Source organism: Hemiscyllium ocellatum, chromosome 21 (genome assembly GCF_020745735.1).
Source record: "Hemiscyllium ocellatum isolate sHemOce1 chromosome 21, sHemOce1.pat.X.cur, whole genome shotgun sequence".
NCBI classification, from domain to species: Eukaryota; Metazoa; Chordata; class Chondrichthyes; order Orectolobiformes; family Hemiscylliidae; genus Hemiscyllium; species Hemiscyllium ocellatum.
The window spans coordinates 57,313,266-57,331,107 of NC_083421.1; the positions used below are offsets into that span (position 1 = coordinate 57,313,266).

At 47.4% G+C, this 17,842-nt stretch overlaps 1 protein-coding gene across 1 annotated transcript in view; it reads left to right on the plus strand.

Moving 5' to 3' along the window:
- The first annotated feature begins 255 nt into the window (after positions 1-255).
- The window catches only part of dnm1a (dynamin 1a), a 217,303-nt gene continuing 199,716 nt past the window's right edge, over positions 256-17,842 (plus strand). Inside the window, exon 1 of the mRNA XM_060841532.1 lies at positions 256-421. Within this exon, the coding sequence (XP_060697515.1) occupies positions 261-421 (161 nt within the window). The 5' untranslated portion in view covers positions 256-260. The remainder of the gene's footprint in view (positions 422-17,842) is intronic.

Below are 17,842 nucleotides of genomic sequence, written 5' to 3' on the forward strand. Positions count from 1 at the left end.
CAGGCGGAGCGGGGAGAACGGGAGAGAGGGGTCGAAAGGAACGGAGAGTGTGCGGCTGTGGCTGCAAAGGGGGTGGGGGAGAGAAAAATAGCATTTAACCTGCGAATGCAACTCCCCCTTCTCCTGCAGCCTGAGGTTTTATTCCTGCTCCATGTGCAGCTTATTTTGCACGCTCTAGACCAGACTGCCAGCTCTTTATCCCCGGGTCCAGACCCCAGCAGCAGCAGCGGCTGCTCCCAGCACCTCACCGTCCAGTCAAGATGGGCAACCGTGGGATGGAAGAACTCATCCCCCTGGTCAATCGGATGCAGGATGCTTTCACTCAGATCGGACAGAATGCCAACCTGGACCTGCCCCAGATCGGGGTAGTAGGGGGCCAGAGCGCCGGCAAAAGCTCTGTGCTGGAAAATTTCGTCGGAAAGTGAGTGGCTGCGTTGCATTTATTTGGTCTCTCTCTCTCTCTCTCTGCTCTCCCGTTGCATAAATAATGGCCATAATGTATGGCTGTGCTGGTGCCGTTGGATTTGTTGTTTTTCCCTTCCCCAAAACGCCAAGACAGCAAATCCAGAGGAGGATTTTCTTATCATTTGTTATTTATTAAACAAAACACCAGATCCACTGCATTCAGAGGCGGATTCCTGCCCTAATCTTTGGTGCATGTCACCAGATAAACAGCGGGTCTAAATTGGCTGAGCATTATGTCGAGAGGCAGGACCAGTTCACTGACATCAATTCAGCTGATTTAACCTTACGCCTGTCACTGCCCCCACTGCAATGTATTTGGTTTAAAATGTTGGAAGGTTCAAATCTTGTTTTCATGCCATTTCTCTCCCCCCGCCCCCAATACACACACGCATACAGCCCAACCCGTGCAGGTTAACAGTATTATTTACAGGAGACCGGTGTATGAAATCGGTAGGGTACAATCGGCTGTTTTTTTACCAAACAGATTTCGCTGAGTCCAGTTCATTCATTGACCTCGGCTGCAGCGGCACTGGCTCGCAGCATTTCGGCAAATTCCGGGTCGGGCTCCAGCAGCGTTCCCATAAATAACAATTTCACCGCATTCGGCGGTGCATCCGCCATAGCTCCGTGTGACAGTGTGTATTGCATGGGGACACAGTGTTACTGTACGCGCGGCGAGATCACTGTGCGTGTGTGAGACCGACTGTGCCTGTCACTGAGTCATTTGTCAGTGTGCACCTGTCACTCTGTGTTACTGTATGTCACAGTCATTGTGCCTGTCACTGCATGTTACTATGTCACTCTGTGTTACTGTGTGACTGTTTTTTGTCACTGCCACTTTTATTGTCTGATTTATTCTGTCACTGGGCCTGCGTCACCGTGTGACTGTTATTTTGTCAGTATATGCATGTGTGTCTATTGCTGTTAGTCTGTTTCACTTTGTGTCCCCGTATGTGTGTGACTAGGTGTTACACAGTGTGTGCGCTTGTGGGTTTTAGACTGTGTGGGTGTCTGACTGAATGTTGGACTGCGTTGATGTAAGACTGTAGGTGTAAGACTGTGTGACTGTGGGTGTGAGACTGGGTGTTACATTGTGGTGTGTAATTGCTTGGGTGTTATACTGTGATAATTGTAGGTGTTCGACTCTGTGGGTGTTACACTGTGTGTCTGTGTGACTGTTATGCATTGTGTGTGACTGAGTGCCACATTATGTGTCTCTGCGTGAAGGTGAATGTTACACCATGTGTGTAACTGAGTGTCATGTGTGTTACCCTGTGTGTGTACATTAGATTGTGGGTGTTACAATCTCTGGGTGTTATAGTCTTTATGTGTGTTAGGCTGTGTGAGACTGTGCGTGTTACAGTCTGTTTGTTAGACTGTGTGTGTCTGACTGTGCGTGTTACAGTCTCTGGAAGTTATAGTCCATATATGTGTGTTAGACTGAGACTGTAACATTCAGTCAGACAATCTGTATGTTAGACTCTGTGTGGCTAACAGTGGGTGTTACAGTCTGTGTGTGTGTTAAGTTGTGTGTGCGCGTCCGACTGCGGTTGGTAGTCTCTGTGAGTGTTAGACTGTGTGTGTGTGTGTGTATGTTACTGTGTGTTTGGGGGCGGAGGAGGGGGCGATAGGACCAGAGAAGGGTTTTCCACTGTGGTTTCAGCCCGGAGCCGCGGGCAGTGTGGGACTCTGACCATTGGAGAGTTCAGCGCGGGTTCGATGATGTGGAAATATGTCCCCGCAGATTAAGCGGACGTTAAAACATTTTGTTGGTGAGGTGGGGGTGGGGTGGATTTATAAACAGCTGCAGGCGTCAATGGATCGATTATTGTCCACAAGCAATTGTACTGGGGGAATCTGGAATAATAAATATTTACATTTTTGTGAAAAAGATAAAATCCACAATTGGACACCGAGACTGAGGTATACTGGAGTGTAATGCAGGGATTACACTGCGTGCATGTTCTGACATTGCCCTTTGGTTTTGGGGAAGGGGATATTGGGAGTGAGCTCAGGTTGCACACAGAGTCCTTCACTCCCCACTTACCCCCTTCATTACCATTCCGGCTTCTCAGGCTCTTCCTGCCACTGTGTTCAACTTCGGGCTAATCATTAACCCCCAGCCTCCCGCCCACTACTCACTGTCACCCCCTCAATGTGACCAAAAAGACCAGAATTAATCCCAAATCTCAGGGAGACTCCACTCGCCCGGGACTTCAGGGCAAAACTCAGGCTGTCCTTGTCACTGCAGTGCTATGGGAGTGCCGCACTGTCGGAGGGTCAGTGCTGAGGGAGCGCTGCACTGTCGGGGGGGGAGGGGGGGGGGGGTTAGTGCTATGGGAGTGGGCACTGTCGGAAGGTCAGTGCTGAGGAGCGGGCACTGTGGGAGGGTCAGTGCTATGGGAGTGCCGCACTGTCGGAGGGTCGGTTCTGAGGGAGTTTTGCACTGTTGGAGGGTCAGTGCTGATGGAGCACCGCACTGTCGGAGGGTCAGTGCTGAGGGAGCGTCGCACTGTTGGAGGGTCAGTGCTGAGGGAGCGCCGCACTGTTGGAGGGTCAGTGCTGAGGCAGCGCTGCACTGTGGGAGGGTCAGTGCTGAGGGAGTGCCGCACTGTCGCGGGGGCGGGGGTGGAGGTTAGTGCTATGGGAGTGGGCACTGTCGGAAGGTCAGGGCTGAGGAGCGGGCACAGTTGGAGGGTCAGTGCTGAGGGAGCGCTGCACTGTCGCAGGGTCAGTTCTGAGGGAGTGCCGCACTGTCAGAGGGTCAGTTCTGAGGGAGTGTCGCATTGTCGGAGAGTCAATGCTGATGGAGCGCCACACTGTCGTAGAGTCAGTGCTGAAGGAGCAGGCACTGTTGCAGGGTCAGTGCTGGAGGAGCAGGCACTATCTGAGGGTCAGTGCTGAGGGAGCAGGAACTATCAGAGGTTCCAGTGCTGAGGGAGTGCCGCACTGTCAGAAGGTCAGTGCTGAGGGAGCGCTGCACTGTCGGAGGGTCAGTGCTGAGGGAGCGCCGCACTGTCGGAGGGTCAGTGCTGAGGGAGCGCCGCACTGTCGGAGGGTCAATGCTGATGGAGTGGGCACTATCGGATGGTTGGCGCTGAGGGAGCGGGCACTATCAGAGGGTCAGTGCTGAGGGAGCGGGCACTGTCGCAGGGTCAGTGCTGAAGGAGCAGGCACTATCTGAGTGTCAGTGCTGAGGGAGCGGGAACTATCAGAGGGTCCAGTGCTGAGGGAGCAGGCACTGCCGCAGGGTCAGTGCTGAGGGAGCGCCGCACTGCCGCAGGGTCAGTGCTGAGGGAGCGCCGCACTGCCGCAGGGTCAGTGCTGAGGGAGCGCCGCACTGCCGCAGGGTCAGTGCTGAGGGAGCGCCGCACTGCCGCAGGGTCAGTGCTGAGGGAGCGCCGCACTGCCGCAGGGTCAGTGCTGAGGGAGCGCCGCACTGCCGCAGGGTATGTGCTGAGGGAGCGCCGCACTGCCGCAGGGTATGTGCTGAGGGAGCGCCGCACTGTCACAGGGTCAGTGCTGAGGCAGCGTCGCATTGTCGGAGGGTCTGCACTGAGGGAGTGCTGCACTGTTGGAGGGTCAGCACTGAGGGAGCACCACAAGCCCCAGCGCTACACAATGAAACACGTTTCCTTTTATCCACTCCGTCTACAACAGTAGCTGTGGTGTGCGCATTACTTTGATCTTTATTTTCAATTGATTTCCATCAATAAGATTTTTCCTCAGCACAGTCATGTGCTGATTCAGTTCAGATATCTGACTCACTCACTCAGCAAGGATCCAACAATATCCCATGTTCGGACACTCGAATCTTCCTTGCTGTTTCGTGATGCTTTTGTGTCTAGCTTTTGTATCTCTGTGTTAATATTGCTGCTTATGTGTTTAATTTAAAGTCTAAAGACATCAGGTCACAGTCCAGCAGTGACTTCACTTGACGAAGGGGCAGTATTCTGAAAGCTTATGATTTCAAATAAACCTTGTCCAACTGTAACCTGGCGTTGTGTAACATATGACTTTGTCCACCCTAGGCCAACCCTGGCACCTCACATCGTATGTATTTCATGCATCTTTACCATGTTTGGAAAGCAAACCATTGAGTTCAGTTACTCGATGTGGATGGGGAGCTAGGATGAGCAGTGATCCCATAATGTCTGCGACTTTACTGAGGATTTCTACAAATGAGTTATTCAGTCTTGTACAATGAGAGTAGGCAACAATGGTCCCAATGTAATCCCTGACCCTCATGTAAACCCCTACGGAAACTCTTTCAGTGACAGAATCGGAAAGGAGGTTTCAAATTGGGAACATTTTCCAGCAGTCACAGTATCCTAACTCGATGGGTGGGATTGAATACCCCTCCCCTCACTTCCAGAGATGACGTTGACTGCAGGGAGAGCATGTAATCAGGAAGATGGGCAGTCACCCTGCTCCCTTCCTATGATGTCTGGTTTATTTTTAATTCATTCACAGGATGAGGGTGTTGCTGGCTAGGCTAGCATTTACTGCCCATGCCCATTGCTGTGGGTGTGGAGTCATGTGTAGGTCAGACTGGGTAAGAATGGCAGATTTCCTTCCCAAAAAGGACATTAATGAACCACATGGGTTCTTCTGACAATGGAATTATAGTCATCATTAGACCCTTCATTCCAGATCTTTATTGAATTCATATTCAATGTATGAGGAAACTCAAAGACCACCATCAACTGGGCCCCTCAACTGGGTGATCGCAGCTCAGTGAAGAGCTGTATCCATTTTGAGAGAGATGGGACACCAAGGTGTGTGTGTGTGTGTGTGTGTGTGTTTGTTGTGCATTCTGTGGTGTCCCTCCCTCTTTACCTTCTCTCTCATTGTTGTTGTTGCTATGTGTTCAGCTTAAGGTTAGGTTTGTTGGGGTTAAGGTTAAGTCTGTTAGGAAAGTTGTTACCTTAACCAGTGACATAGGTGATCTGGCAATGGTCTGTGAAGAGATCCCACTGTCCCTGGGGTTAGAGGAGAGCCGGTAGGATGGTAGGAGGCCACCGTGGAAGCCCAGAAAGCACACCCTGGTGGTGATTTCTCTCAGGCTCCTCTCCATCCCTTGTTCAGTGACTGTGCCTGATGCAGAGGCCTCACCTGTAGCTTGGAAACACTCCCCCTTGGCTCTCCCTGGATGCAGTACAAACTGCTACCACCACCCCCCACTGGCAGTGCTGCACCTCTGGGTAGCAGCCTTTTGGGGGCTGGATTTCTGACCCCTCAGAAGACCTAGATGCCAAAGAAAGTCAATCTGAGGCGTGTTTAACACCAGTAGGACTACCTGAAATGGAGTGATTCAAAGCTCTCGCCAGCACTCCTGGTCTCAGGAGAGACCCCAGCCACCAACATTAGGTACCAACTGATGTGTATAATTTAGGTAATGGGACACTAAACTTCATCAGTATCTGGATTGACACTCAGAACCTGCATGTTAGTGTCAGAGGATCGCTATTCATTATCTACTGTTATTGTGTCTAACGATGTCTGTTAATGCTGGCGTCTTTGTTCAGGTGCTCTGTTTTATTAAGGTCTAATCTCAGCTTGGCACAACAGCTATTTCTGATTATTTTGTTGAAAATGTAACAACACAGAGCAGAGGAGATTTGCTATTGATCTGTGTCCGTCAGTTCCTTTGTAACCATTACTCCCACAATGTCACGGGAGTAAAGAAATGCAAAGTGAAGCAAAAACAGCAACTTTTGTTTATATAGCAACTTTAAAAAATGTATTTGTGAAATGTGGGCATCACTGGCTGGGCCAACATTTATTACTCATTCTTAATTGCCCCCTGAGAAGGTGGGGGTGAGCTGCCTTCTTGAACTGCTGCAGTCCACCTGCTGTAGGTTGTCCCACAATGTTATTAGGGAGGCAGTTCCAGGATTTTGACTCAGTGATAGTGAAGGAACTTTGAAGGATATTTTTTCAAATCGGGATGGTGTGTGGCTTGGAGGGAAACTTGAAGGCGGTGGTGATCTGCAGCTCTTGTCATTCTAGATGGAAGTGGTGATGGGTTTGGAAGGTGCTGTCTGAGGATCTTTGGTGAATTTCTGCACTGCACCTTGTAGATAGTACACACTGCTGCTATTGAGTGTGAGTGGAGGAGGGAGTGGATGTTTGTGGATGTGGTGCCAGTCAAGCGAGCCACTTTGTCCTGGATGGTGTCAAGCTTCTTGAGTGTTGTTGGAGCTGCACTCATCCAGGCAAATGGGGAGTATTCCATCACACTCTGGACTTGTGCCTTGTAGATGGTGGACAGGCTTTGGGGACTCAAGAGGTGAGTTACTCACCGCAGGATTCTTAGCCTCTGATCTGCTCTTGAAGCCACTGTGTTTATGTGCTGAGTCCAGTTGAGTTTCTGGTCAATGATAACCTCCAGGATGTTGATACTGGGGGATTCAGTGATGGTAACACCATTCAATACCAAGGGACGGTGGTTATTTGTCTCTTATTGGTGATGGTCATAGCCTGACATTTGTGTGGTACAAATGTTACTTTGGCACTTGTCAGTTCAAGCCTGGATATGGTCCAGATCTTGCTGCATTTGAACATGGACTTCTTCAGTGCCTGAGGAGTCGCGAATGGTACTAAAATTATAAAATCATCGTTGAACATCCCCACTTCTGACCTTTATAACGGAGGGGAGGTCACTGATGAAGCAGCTGGGAGCTAGGGCACTGCCCTGAGGAGCTACTGCACAGTAAAAGCCTTCATAAAGCCTCTTGGATGGGTCCACCAAAAATCTAAAGTCCATCCATGCCCTTCTTATCTTTGACCTTGACTATTCACATTCTCCCCGTGTCTGCGTGGGTTTCCTCCGGGTGCTCCGGTTTCCTCCCACAGTCACAAAGATGTGCGGGTCAGGTGAATTGGCCAAGCTAAATTGCCCGTAGTGTTAGGTAAGGGGTAAATGTAGGGGTATGGGTGGGTTGCGCTTCAGCGGGTCGGTGTGGACTTGTTGGGCCGAAGGGCCTGTTTCCACACTGTAAGTCTAATCTATTCCAATGCAATCTTGGTTAATATCCCTTGCTGTACCCTCTGTAAATTTGGCATGTACCAAATACTAGCTGCTCTTGGCCTCAGTTTCACCAGGACTCATTGTCACTATGTTCAGTAACCCACATTGGCCCTCAGTGAAGCACATCTTGCTTTTAAAATCCTCACATTTTTCATCTACTTGCCTCTGCCCATCTGTGTTTAGCCTCCTCTCACACCACAACCCTCAGAGTCTGAGTCTCTCAATTTTGTCTCTCGACCATCTGGCATTAAAATGCATCACCAATTGGTGGCCATATCATTAGGAGCCTGGGCTCTAAACTCTATCCCCTTCTCCTCCTCAACAGGCTCCTTAAAATCAAATTCTTTGACCAGCACTTTGGTTCTGGATGTTTCCATGCATGGCTCAATATCTGATTTTGTTTGTTAGCACACCTGTGAGGGATGTTATTCTATGTTAAGGGTGCTATATGAAAGCAGGTTGTTTTTCATTGTAACCAGACGAAGATCAACATTGAGTCAAAGAAGGTGAACAGATGCCCAAAAGCTTGGTTGAGAGATGGAGAGAGGTGTTGAGAGAATTCCAGTGTTTAATGTCAAGTTGGGTACTGGTGGGTGGTCAAGAGTTTAGAGACAAGTGGGACTAGTGTAGATTCAGTGTATTTTTGGAAGGACAGACTAGATGGGCTGAAAGACCTGTCCTGTGCTCTGTGATTGTATGAAAAATGCACAAGACCAGTGCCCCATCAGGACTGTGTGATGATGGACAATAGTGGAGCTGGGATAGTGAACAATGGCTGATCTTCGCTATGTGGTCCCTCAATATAGGTTGGTGTGAATATCTCTCTCTTGTGTGATGAACTGAGGTGTAGGGTGAATAAGTTGTTTGGCTTGTTTTGACCGTTCCCAGTACAGGAAATGGTTATGCCTACTTGCAGAACGTTTCAGAGAACACCTCTGGGACACCCGGACCAACCAACCCAACCACCCCGTGGCTCAACACTTTAATTCCCCCTCCCACTCCACCAAGGACATGCAGGTCCTTGGACTCCGCCATCGCCATACCATAACAACACGACAGTTGGAGGAAGAGCGCCTCATCTTCCGCCTGGGAACCCTCCAACCACAAGGGATGAACTCAGATTTCTCCAGTTTCCTCATTTCCCCTCCCCCCACCTTGTCTCAGTCGAATCCCTTGAACTCAGCACCGCCTTCCTAACCTGCAATCTTCTTCCTGACCTCTCCGCCCCCACCCCACTCCGGCCTATCACCCTCACCTTGACCTCCTTCCACCTATCACATCTCCATCGCCCCTCCCCCAAGTCCCTCCTCCCTCCCTTTTATCTTAGCCTGCTGGACACACTTTCCTCATTCCTGAAGAAGGGCTTATGCCCGAAACGTCGAATTTTCTGTTCCTTGGATGCTGCCTGATCTGCGCTTTTCCAGCAACACATTTTCAGCAAATGTTTATGTCAGCCAGGAAGTGATGACGGATGTGCAGCTAGGTGGTATTACTCATGTACTCGGATCAGCCACTGGAATAATTCTTACTTTGGAAGGTGGAGATGGAGATGGACTCTCGGAGAGTTTCCAAGGCTTGAACTTCCACATAGCTTAACTTTATTCAGGACGTGATTTGGATCTGTCCTTATTTTGGAAATCTACCTACTGGTCAATAAATCCAGGCAATGCCACTTAGTGTGACTACTTTTTTTTGATTGATTGATTTAATGCTCTCATCTCATGTGTAATAATTTTGCACCATGCAATTATACCCACAGCTGATTTATAATAAGACCCATCTGTCTTGGACAAGCTTTTTATTTGCACTTGCCTACCTGCGGTTAACCCATGTAGTGCCAGTGTTGCATCTTATCATAATAAGGGTTAATGCACGTTCTAGATCAAGAAAGAGCTTGTGAGATTCTGATTTCTGGTCTCTTCTTAATGTAGAGAAGACATTTGTGAATTTCAAGAAGTCAGGATAATATCATTTTGTTCGAGTTTACATATACAATATCTGCAGAGTGGAAAGAGGCCATTTGGCCCATTTAGGAGGGCTGGTGCAGACTCAGAGTATCCCACCCAGATCCAACGCGCCCCCCCAGCATATCGTCTTAAACCACACTTCCTATGGCTAACCCATCTAGCCTGCACATCCCTAGACACTACAGGACAATTTAGCATGGCCAATCCATCTAACCTGCACATTTTAGCACTGTGAGAGAATGTGCAAACTCCACATAGTCACCCAAGGCTGGAATTGAACCTGGGTCCCTGGCACTGTGAGGCAGCAGTGCACTGTGTCACCATAGTGTTTGGAAATAATATGACTAATGGGGAGTGAATTTGTGGAATTCTTTACCGCAGCGGGCTTTCGAGGCTGAATTATTTAATCTATTTAAGGGTAAGATAGACAGGGTTTTTAATCAGGAAAGGAATCTAGGATTAATGAGGCAAAGGCAGGAAAGTGGAGTTGGGGATTATCAGATCAGCCATGATCTCATTGAGTGGTGGAGCAGACTCAATGGGCTGAATGGCCTACTTCTGTTCCTATATTTTGTGGTCCTATGGTTGTGAGAGAAGACACGTTTTGTGAAGGTTTGTATAGGGCACATTGTCACTGATACATTTTCTATGGCAACGACTGTACCAGGGTCCAGTGTCAAATTACTTTACTTTTGATTCTTTTTCAGTTTGTTTTAGTGTGTGTGCATGTGTGCGTGTGTGTGTGCGTGTGTGTGTGTGTGTGTTTAGCTGGAGGGTCCCAGAGGATTGGTGTTTGTTGGCAGTGTGCGGTAGTGTGCACAGCATGGATTACACCGTGTAATTGGTGTGTCAGTGTTTGGATATGGTGCCAACTCCTAGCAAGGCTGGGAAATCTGCCCTCTGCTGTTATTGTGCGTTGGCTGCCATGTCATCTCCTGGTGATCAGAATCAAAAGTCCAGAAGAGCCCATCAAGTCTGTACTGTCACCTCACTTCAATCAATCCTTTCAAATGCAAAACAGAGTTCCCTCTGTCAACATTCCCATATTTGCCACAACTTTGGAGTTTGGCTTTATGTTGAATTTTCTACCTTCACATCACCCCAAATTCTTTACAAAGTTTATATTACTTTCACGTCCCATAGCATTCTGTTTGCTCTCCTCAGCTTGCATTTATAGTGGTAGAGAAGACACCAGAGTTGTAATAGTAAGTGACTTGAAAGGATTCAGAAAAGATTTACAAGGATGTTGCCAGGGTTGGAGGGTTCAAGGTTTAGGGAGAGGCTGAACAGGCTGGGGCTGTTTTCCCTGGAGTGTCGGTGACCTTATAGAGGTTTATAAAATCATGAAGCCATGGATAGGGTGAACAGTCAAGGTTTTTTCCCTGGGGTAGGGGAGTCCAGAACCAGAGGGCATAGGTTTAGGATGAGAGGGGAAAGATATAAAAGGAACCTAAGGGGCAACTTTTTTCATGCAGAGGGTGGTGCGTGTATGGAATGAGCTGCCAGAGGAAGTGGTGGAGGCTGGTGCAATTACAACATTTAAAAAGCATCTGGATGGGTATATGAATAGGAAGGGTTTAGAGGGATATGGGCCAAGTGCTGGCAAATGGGACTAGATTAGGTCGGGATGGACTAAAAGGATCGAATGTTCTGTTTCCATGCTGTACATCTCTATGTCTAATCAACCCCTCTTGGTTGCTGGTGTTGATTGAAGGATGGATATTGACCAGGGCACCTTTGCAGTGCTTTCATATCTCAGGACAAATACAGTGTTTCAATTCCTGCGTGCTGCAGTCATATCAGCCTAGAAATGTGAGCCAGAGTCCTGGAGTAGGACTTGAGTCGATTGAATCAGGGCAGCAACAGCCTGATGTTAGAAGGAGCAGCAATCTCCCACTCAGTATTTCTTCTCGTACTTTTCAAAACCCTCTCTGAAGTTGTGGGTGTTGCTGACAAAGCTAGCATTTATCAAACATTCAAAATTGCTTTGGAAATGCACTAATGGCCTGCTTTCCCGTACAGAACAGCTCGTTAGGCAACATCAGGGAGTTCAGCATCGACCATGTTACTATAGGGAGGTGAAGTAGCAGAGCAGGTAGAAGTGAATGTTGTCTATTGTGGATTTTAAGATAAGGTGGCACCTGAAACTTTGATTAGGTTAGATTCCACACAGTATGGAAACAGGCCCTTTGGTCCAACAATTCCACACCGACCCTCCGAAGAGTAACCCACCCAGACCCATTTCCCTCTGACTAATGCACCTAACACTACTGGCAATTTAGCACGGCCAATTCACCTGACCTGCACATCTTTGGACTGTGGGAGAAAACCGGAGCACCCGGAGGAAACCCAGGGAGAATGTGCAAACTCCACACAGACAGTCGCCCGAGGCTGGAATTGAACCTGGGACCTTGGTGCTGTGAGGCAGCAGTGCGAACCACTGAGTCACCGTGCCGTGTGGTAAATCAGAAGATCAGTATGAAATTGGATTAAAACATTGGCTCAAAACTGGATGGTTGTTTCTCACACGGAGGGTGGTAAGCACTAGTTTCCCTCAGGGTCAGTTCCAGGAATGCTTGTTTTTCTTGTTAAAACGTAAATGGCTTGAATCTTGGAATATGGATTAAAATATCAAAAGTTGCCACTCATACCAAACATAGATGAATGCCACCAGGGAAAATGATGAAGGGCTTATGTTGTTTTTCCTGCTCCTTGGATACTGCCTGACCTGCTGTGCTTTCCCAGCATTACACTCTCAACTCTAATCTCCAGCATCTGCAGTCCTCACTTTCTCCTTAAGTGATATCCCTGATGAATGAGAGAACGAGACCAGCAAAATGGACAGACAATTGGCAGATGAAATTTAATACAGAGCAATGTGAGGTGACGCACTTTGGCAGAAGTGGTTGCAAGGAGCAGTGTGGATTTAATGAAGGAATATGCAGGAACCGAGAGATCTGGGGATGCGTGTGCATAGATCTTCAAAGGTGGGGGAGACACAGTGAGAGGGTGGTCAGCAGAAGATAGATTTTTGGAAATAGAAGCATTGAGTATAAAAGCAGGAAATGCTGAACCTTTATATAACTCTGGAATGGTATCAACTGTGATGTCAGAAACTCCTTGGAGTGAAGAAGGTTCAGGGGAAAGTTGATGGAGGTGCAGCAGCTGATGGCAGGTTGGATAGGCAGACAAGGGTAAAAGGGCCTTCCCATGAATTGATGTTAAGAGATGCAGGGGGATATGATGAGTTTGTTTATGCCACTAGTTATAATGACCTGGAACTTGCCCATGAGTGGTGAATAAGAAAGCAGTCTGTGATCTTCGGAAGGAACGGGATGATTCCATGGAGGAAACTAACCTGTAGGATGGCAAAGGAGACTGTGGAATTGACTCCTTGCTCTGCCAAGAGCTGGAATGGGCTTAATGGGCCAAACGACCTCCTTCTTTATCCTAAATGACCTGGTGACTCCAAATTTAGAGTCCTGAACAGATTAAACCAGATAATGAAGTTGGCACCGCTCCTCTCTGAGAGCAGAGATGAATCAATAGATAGAAATCAGTGACCTGTAACAGATTGGAATTCATACCTGGCAGTTTGCATTTCCTTTTCATAACTAAAAATTGGATGGTAGACAGCGCAGTCAGGTTTGTGATTGCTGCTGCCATCATGAGCCCATAAGGAATAGGAACACGAGGAGGCCATTCAGCCCCTCAGGCCTGCTCCACCATTCAGCAGGATTATGGCTGATCCGACATGACTCACATCTACTTTCCCTCCCTCTCTTTGTAACCCTTGAATCCCCGACTGATCAAGAATCTATCTCTCTCAGCCTTAAATATCTACAAGGACTCTCCTCCCACAGCTCTCTGCGGCACAGAGTTCCAAAGACTCCCAAACTTCAGGAGAAATTCCTTCTTGGCTCATTCCTAAACTGATGCCCCTTTAGTATGAACCTGTGCCAGCTAGTCCTAGACTTTCCCCATGAGGAGAAACATCCTCTCAGCATTCAAGCCCCTTAAAAATCCAGGATGTTTCAATGAGAGCACCTCTCATTTTTCGAAACTCCAGTGAATAGAGACTCAACGTTTTTAGCCTATCCTTCCACACCAGAAACCATCCTCATGAACTTCCAATGAAATGACATCTTTCCTTACATACGGGGACCAAAACTGCTGACAGTACTCCAGATGTGGTCTCCCCAGCACCTTGTACGGTTGCGGTAAGACGCCCCACTCTTATACTCCAATCCCTGTGAAATAAGGCCCAGCATTCCATTTGCATCCAAAGTGCAGCGAAATTGACGTTTCGGGCAAAAGCCCTTCATCAGGAAGCCCTTCACCAGCATTCCATTAGCCTTCCTGTACCTGGGTGCTAACTTTGAGTTTCATGCACGAGTTGCCCCTCCCCCTGTCCCTTTTGTGTTACAGATTTTTCCATTTAAAACTGTTTGTTTTATTTTCCAAAATGGACAACTTTACATATCCCACATTATACTCCATTTCCATATGTCCATATTTTGCCATGTCACAAGCATAGATTTGGGAACTTTTAACCCATCTGTGCGTTTGGTGAGGAGAATGTGACTGCTCCACTTGTTAAACAGTGACAGTGTTAAAGACCACATGTGGGCACCCATATCATACACAAAGCTAGAACACTAAAATTATTCTGTATGGCTAAACCAGTCTTGCGAAAAGAGATCGTGTGGCATATTGGTAATGTCCCTACTGCTGAGCTAGGAGGTCTGTGTTCAAGTCCTGTCAGAATTTTGTCATATCATATCTGAACATGTTGGTTTTTATAAAACAGCATTGGAATTAGCCACCTGTGTGAATAGGCAGCACTTCCCTTGGATGTTGTAAAAGCCAAATGCTATGGCAGTTAGACCTGACTGTAACATTTTAACGTTTGAATTTTCAGATATTAAGTTAAACTGAATTCACATTCACCTTTTGCTGAATTAGTGCACTGATTACTGTTCCACTCACAGGGGGTGGCATGGTGGCTCAGTGGTTAGCACTGCTGCCTTACAGTGCCAGGGACCCGGGTTCGATTTCAGCCTTGGGTGACTGTTTGCATGTTCTCCCCATGTCTGTGTGGGTTTCCTCCCACACTCCAAAGATGGGCAGCTCAGGTGAATTGGCCATGCTAAATTCCCCATAGTGTTTGCTGCATTAGTCAGAGGGAAATGGGTCTGGGTGGGTTACTCTTTGGAGGGTTGGTGTGGACTTGTTGGGCCGAAGGGCCTGTTTCCACACTGTAGTGAATCTAATCTTTAAAAAAATCCTCACCACCTTATCCTACAAGAGTTCAGAAAATACTTCATTCTTGCTATTGGCAGTGTGTCAATGTATGGAGCAATTTTACACTCCACAAGTGGAGTAGCCTAAATGCAAACTGATCATTACAGCTGGTACAATGTTCACGGCTCCTGAATTGTTGCTGCTTCAAGAAATGGTGGTGTCATGCTTCTGAGAATGTGTGTTCCTGTGATTTTTTTTGTGAAATCTCCTGCGGAGACTGATTTGCATAATTACCAAACAACAAATGAAGGGCTCTCTCGCTGCTTAGAAAAATGTTGTCCCCAATTGCCCAACCTGAAACTCCAACAAACTGCAAAATCTTGTGCGAATGAGTGGAATTGTTGAAGGTCAGATCATAGAACATAGAATATTCCAGCGCAGTACAGGCCCTTCAGCCCTCGATGTTGCGCCGACCTGTGGAACCAATCTGAAGCCCTTCTAACCTACACTATTCCATTATCATCCACATTTTTACCCAATGACCATTTAAATGCCCTTAAAGTTGGCGAGTTAACTACTGTTGCAGGCAGGGCATTCCACACCATAGAAACTAGAATAAAGAGACTTTCGATTCAGCGAGGGAGAGGTGAAGGAAATGCATGTTATCGTTTTGCCAATAGGAAAGATTAATTTCGGAAGAGGAAATGCTTGCTGCAAATGATAAGTGTTGTTAAATTGATTTTGTTTTTCTCTCTCTCTCGCTAAGTGGAAAGTCATCAGGTTTGCTGCATTGCCAAGTGCTGTTGTACTGACAAGTGATGGCTGCATTCAGAACGAGGTACTCAGTCAGTGCTGCAAATCAGCAAGTGCTGTAGCTGCTGTCTGCTTCGACAGGTCTTGTCAATTCAATTTGCAAAGAGGTGTTTGTCTGCAGTGAGGGGAGAGCTAGCGACTTTCCACTCCGACACTCCCTGCAATCAGCACTATTTTAAAACCGAAATGGAGTTGTCCAGTGGGAGTACTACACGCTGCAGTGAGGGAAGCCAGCGTGATTCACTGCCTGCCCGATTAAAATTTCTGATGGTAAGGGATTGACACTCCATCCTTTGCCTCAAACATTAATTCCCACTGCCACTGATGCGCAGTGATCAGAGAGTGTACCATCTAGAAGATGTACTGCAGCAATTTCCCATCCCCTTTCGACAGCATCTTCCAAACCCGCAATCTCTCCATTTAGAAAGACGAGGGTAGCATACTTCGAATAGAATCATCGAATCACCAAAGTGTGGAAGCAGGCAATTCAGCCCATCGAGTCCACACAGACCCTCTGAAGAGCATCTCCCCCAGACCTACCCCCTTGCCCTATCCCTGTCACCCTGCATTTCACATGGCTAACCCACCTAGCCTGCACATCCCTGGACACTATGGGGCAAATTAGCATAGCCAATCCACCGTAACTGGAGGAAACCCACGCAGACACAGGGAGAATGGGCAAATTTCACAGAGAGTCACCTGAGAATGGAACCTGGAAATTACAAAACATTGCCACCTGAAAATTCCCCTCTGAGACACATGCGCACACACACACACACACACCTATACATACACATACACACACACACACACACACACAAAATCAGAGCAGTCGTAGGCCATTCAGCCCATTGAGCCTGCTACCACATTCAATATGATCCTGGCTGAGCATCCAGCCTGGTTCCCTGTTCCTGCTCTCTCCCTGTACCCTTTGATCCCTTTAGTGCCGAGAACTATCTCTCACTCCTGCTTGAAATGTTTTGGCCTCAGCTGTTTTATTTTCAGACAGGGAGTAGTCTGCAGCTCCCCACTGCCTGGGTGAGGACATTTCTCCTCATCGCAGTCCTAAATGGGCTGCCGCTATATGCTGTTGCGGAAGTTGGTTAGCTCAGTTGGCTGGTTCTCTGTCGGATGCTAACATCGTGAGTTCAATTCCGGCACCAGCTGAGATTACCATGAAGGACTCTGCTCTTGCCTGGGCTGTGGCGACCCTCCGGTTAAACCACCACCACCTGTCTCTCTCTCTCAAAGAGAGCAGCCCCATAGTCCAGTTGAACTATGGCACCTTTACCCCAATCCTTCTTAATGGGGAAGGGCAATGAATGCTGTCCCATGTACTGACACCCTTATCCTGTGATAGAATAAATTTAAGATTTTAAAAAGGTCTGTTGTTCCTGTAAAATATTAACCAGCAGGTCAGGAATATTCATATCATCCCCCTGAAAACTCCACGTGCCAATACTCCTCCATCACCTCATTGCATTTGTGTAGCACCTCTGTAAAACCTGCAAGTTGTTTCATGTAATGTTCTCAAACCAAGTTTGACATTGAGCCACGGCAGGAGGTGATAGGTCAGATGATCAAAAGCTAGACAGAGGCGATGGGTTTTGAGGATTGTCTAAAGAGGGAGACCGTTTATGATGGGGAGTTGTGTACATCCCAAGCAGCTGGGGGTACAGTTGCTGGTGTTAAAGTCATTTTGTGACAAAGATACAGCATGGCTGGAACTGAAGGAGTGCCCAGGGATGGGGAAGTGCAGGTTTTAAACCAGCATTTAAACTCTTCAACAGGAAGACAGCAGCGGTTAAAGAATACAAGGCAGATGGAGGAATGGGACTTGATGCGAGTAAGGATAAAGATTTTACTGGTGAGAAGTCACCAATGTGTTTAAAATAGGTGCTGCGGCTGAAGACTTAATCCTGACTGCACTTTGTAAACCTAATCACACATGGTTGGTGATTAGGAAGAGTTTTCTCTTTAAATTAATCAATTTCTTTCATCCCTGTCACCAGTTAAACAATTAATAAGCAACCAGGGTTAGTATAGCTATAACAATAACAAAAACTAGAGAAGAGTAGGAGCAGACGATGGAGGTTAGATGGTTTTTTTCCTTTCATAATATTTAACTGATTGTTTTCAGTGACCTAATTTTCTTTTGCGATAGACGTGATTGTTATAAAAGCAGTGTGTCTTTTTTGTGTCTGGAGTTTAATTATCTTCAAACAATAAGTCTGAAATCTGATCAGTGTGTGTTGTTTTCGGGAGGTGATGTGGTGGTATTGTCAGTGGGCTTGTAATCTACAAGCTAGACTAATGCACT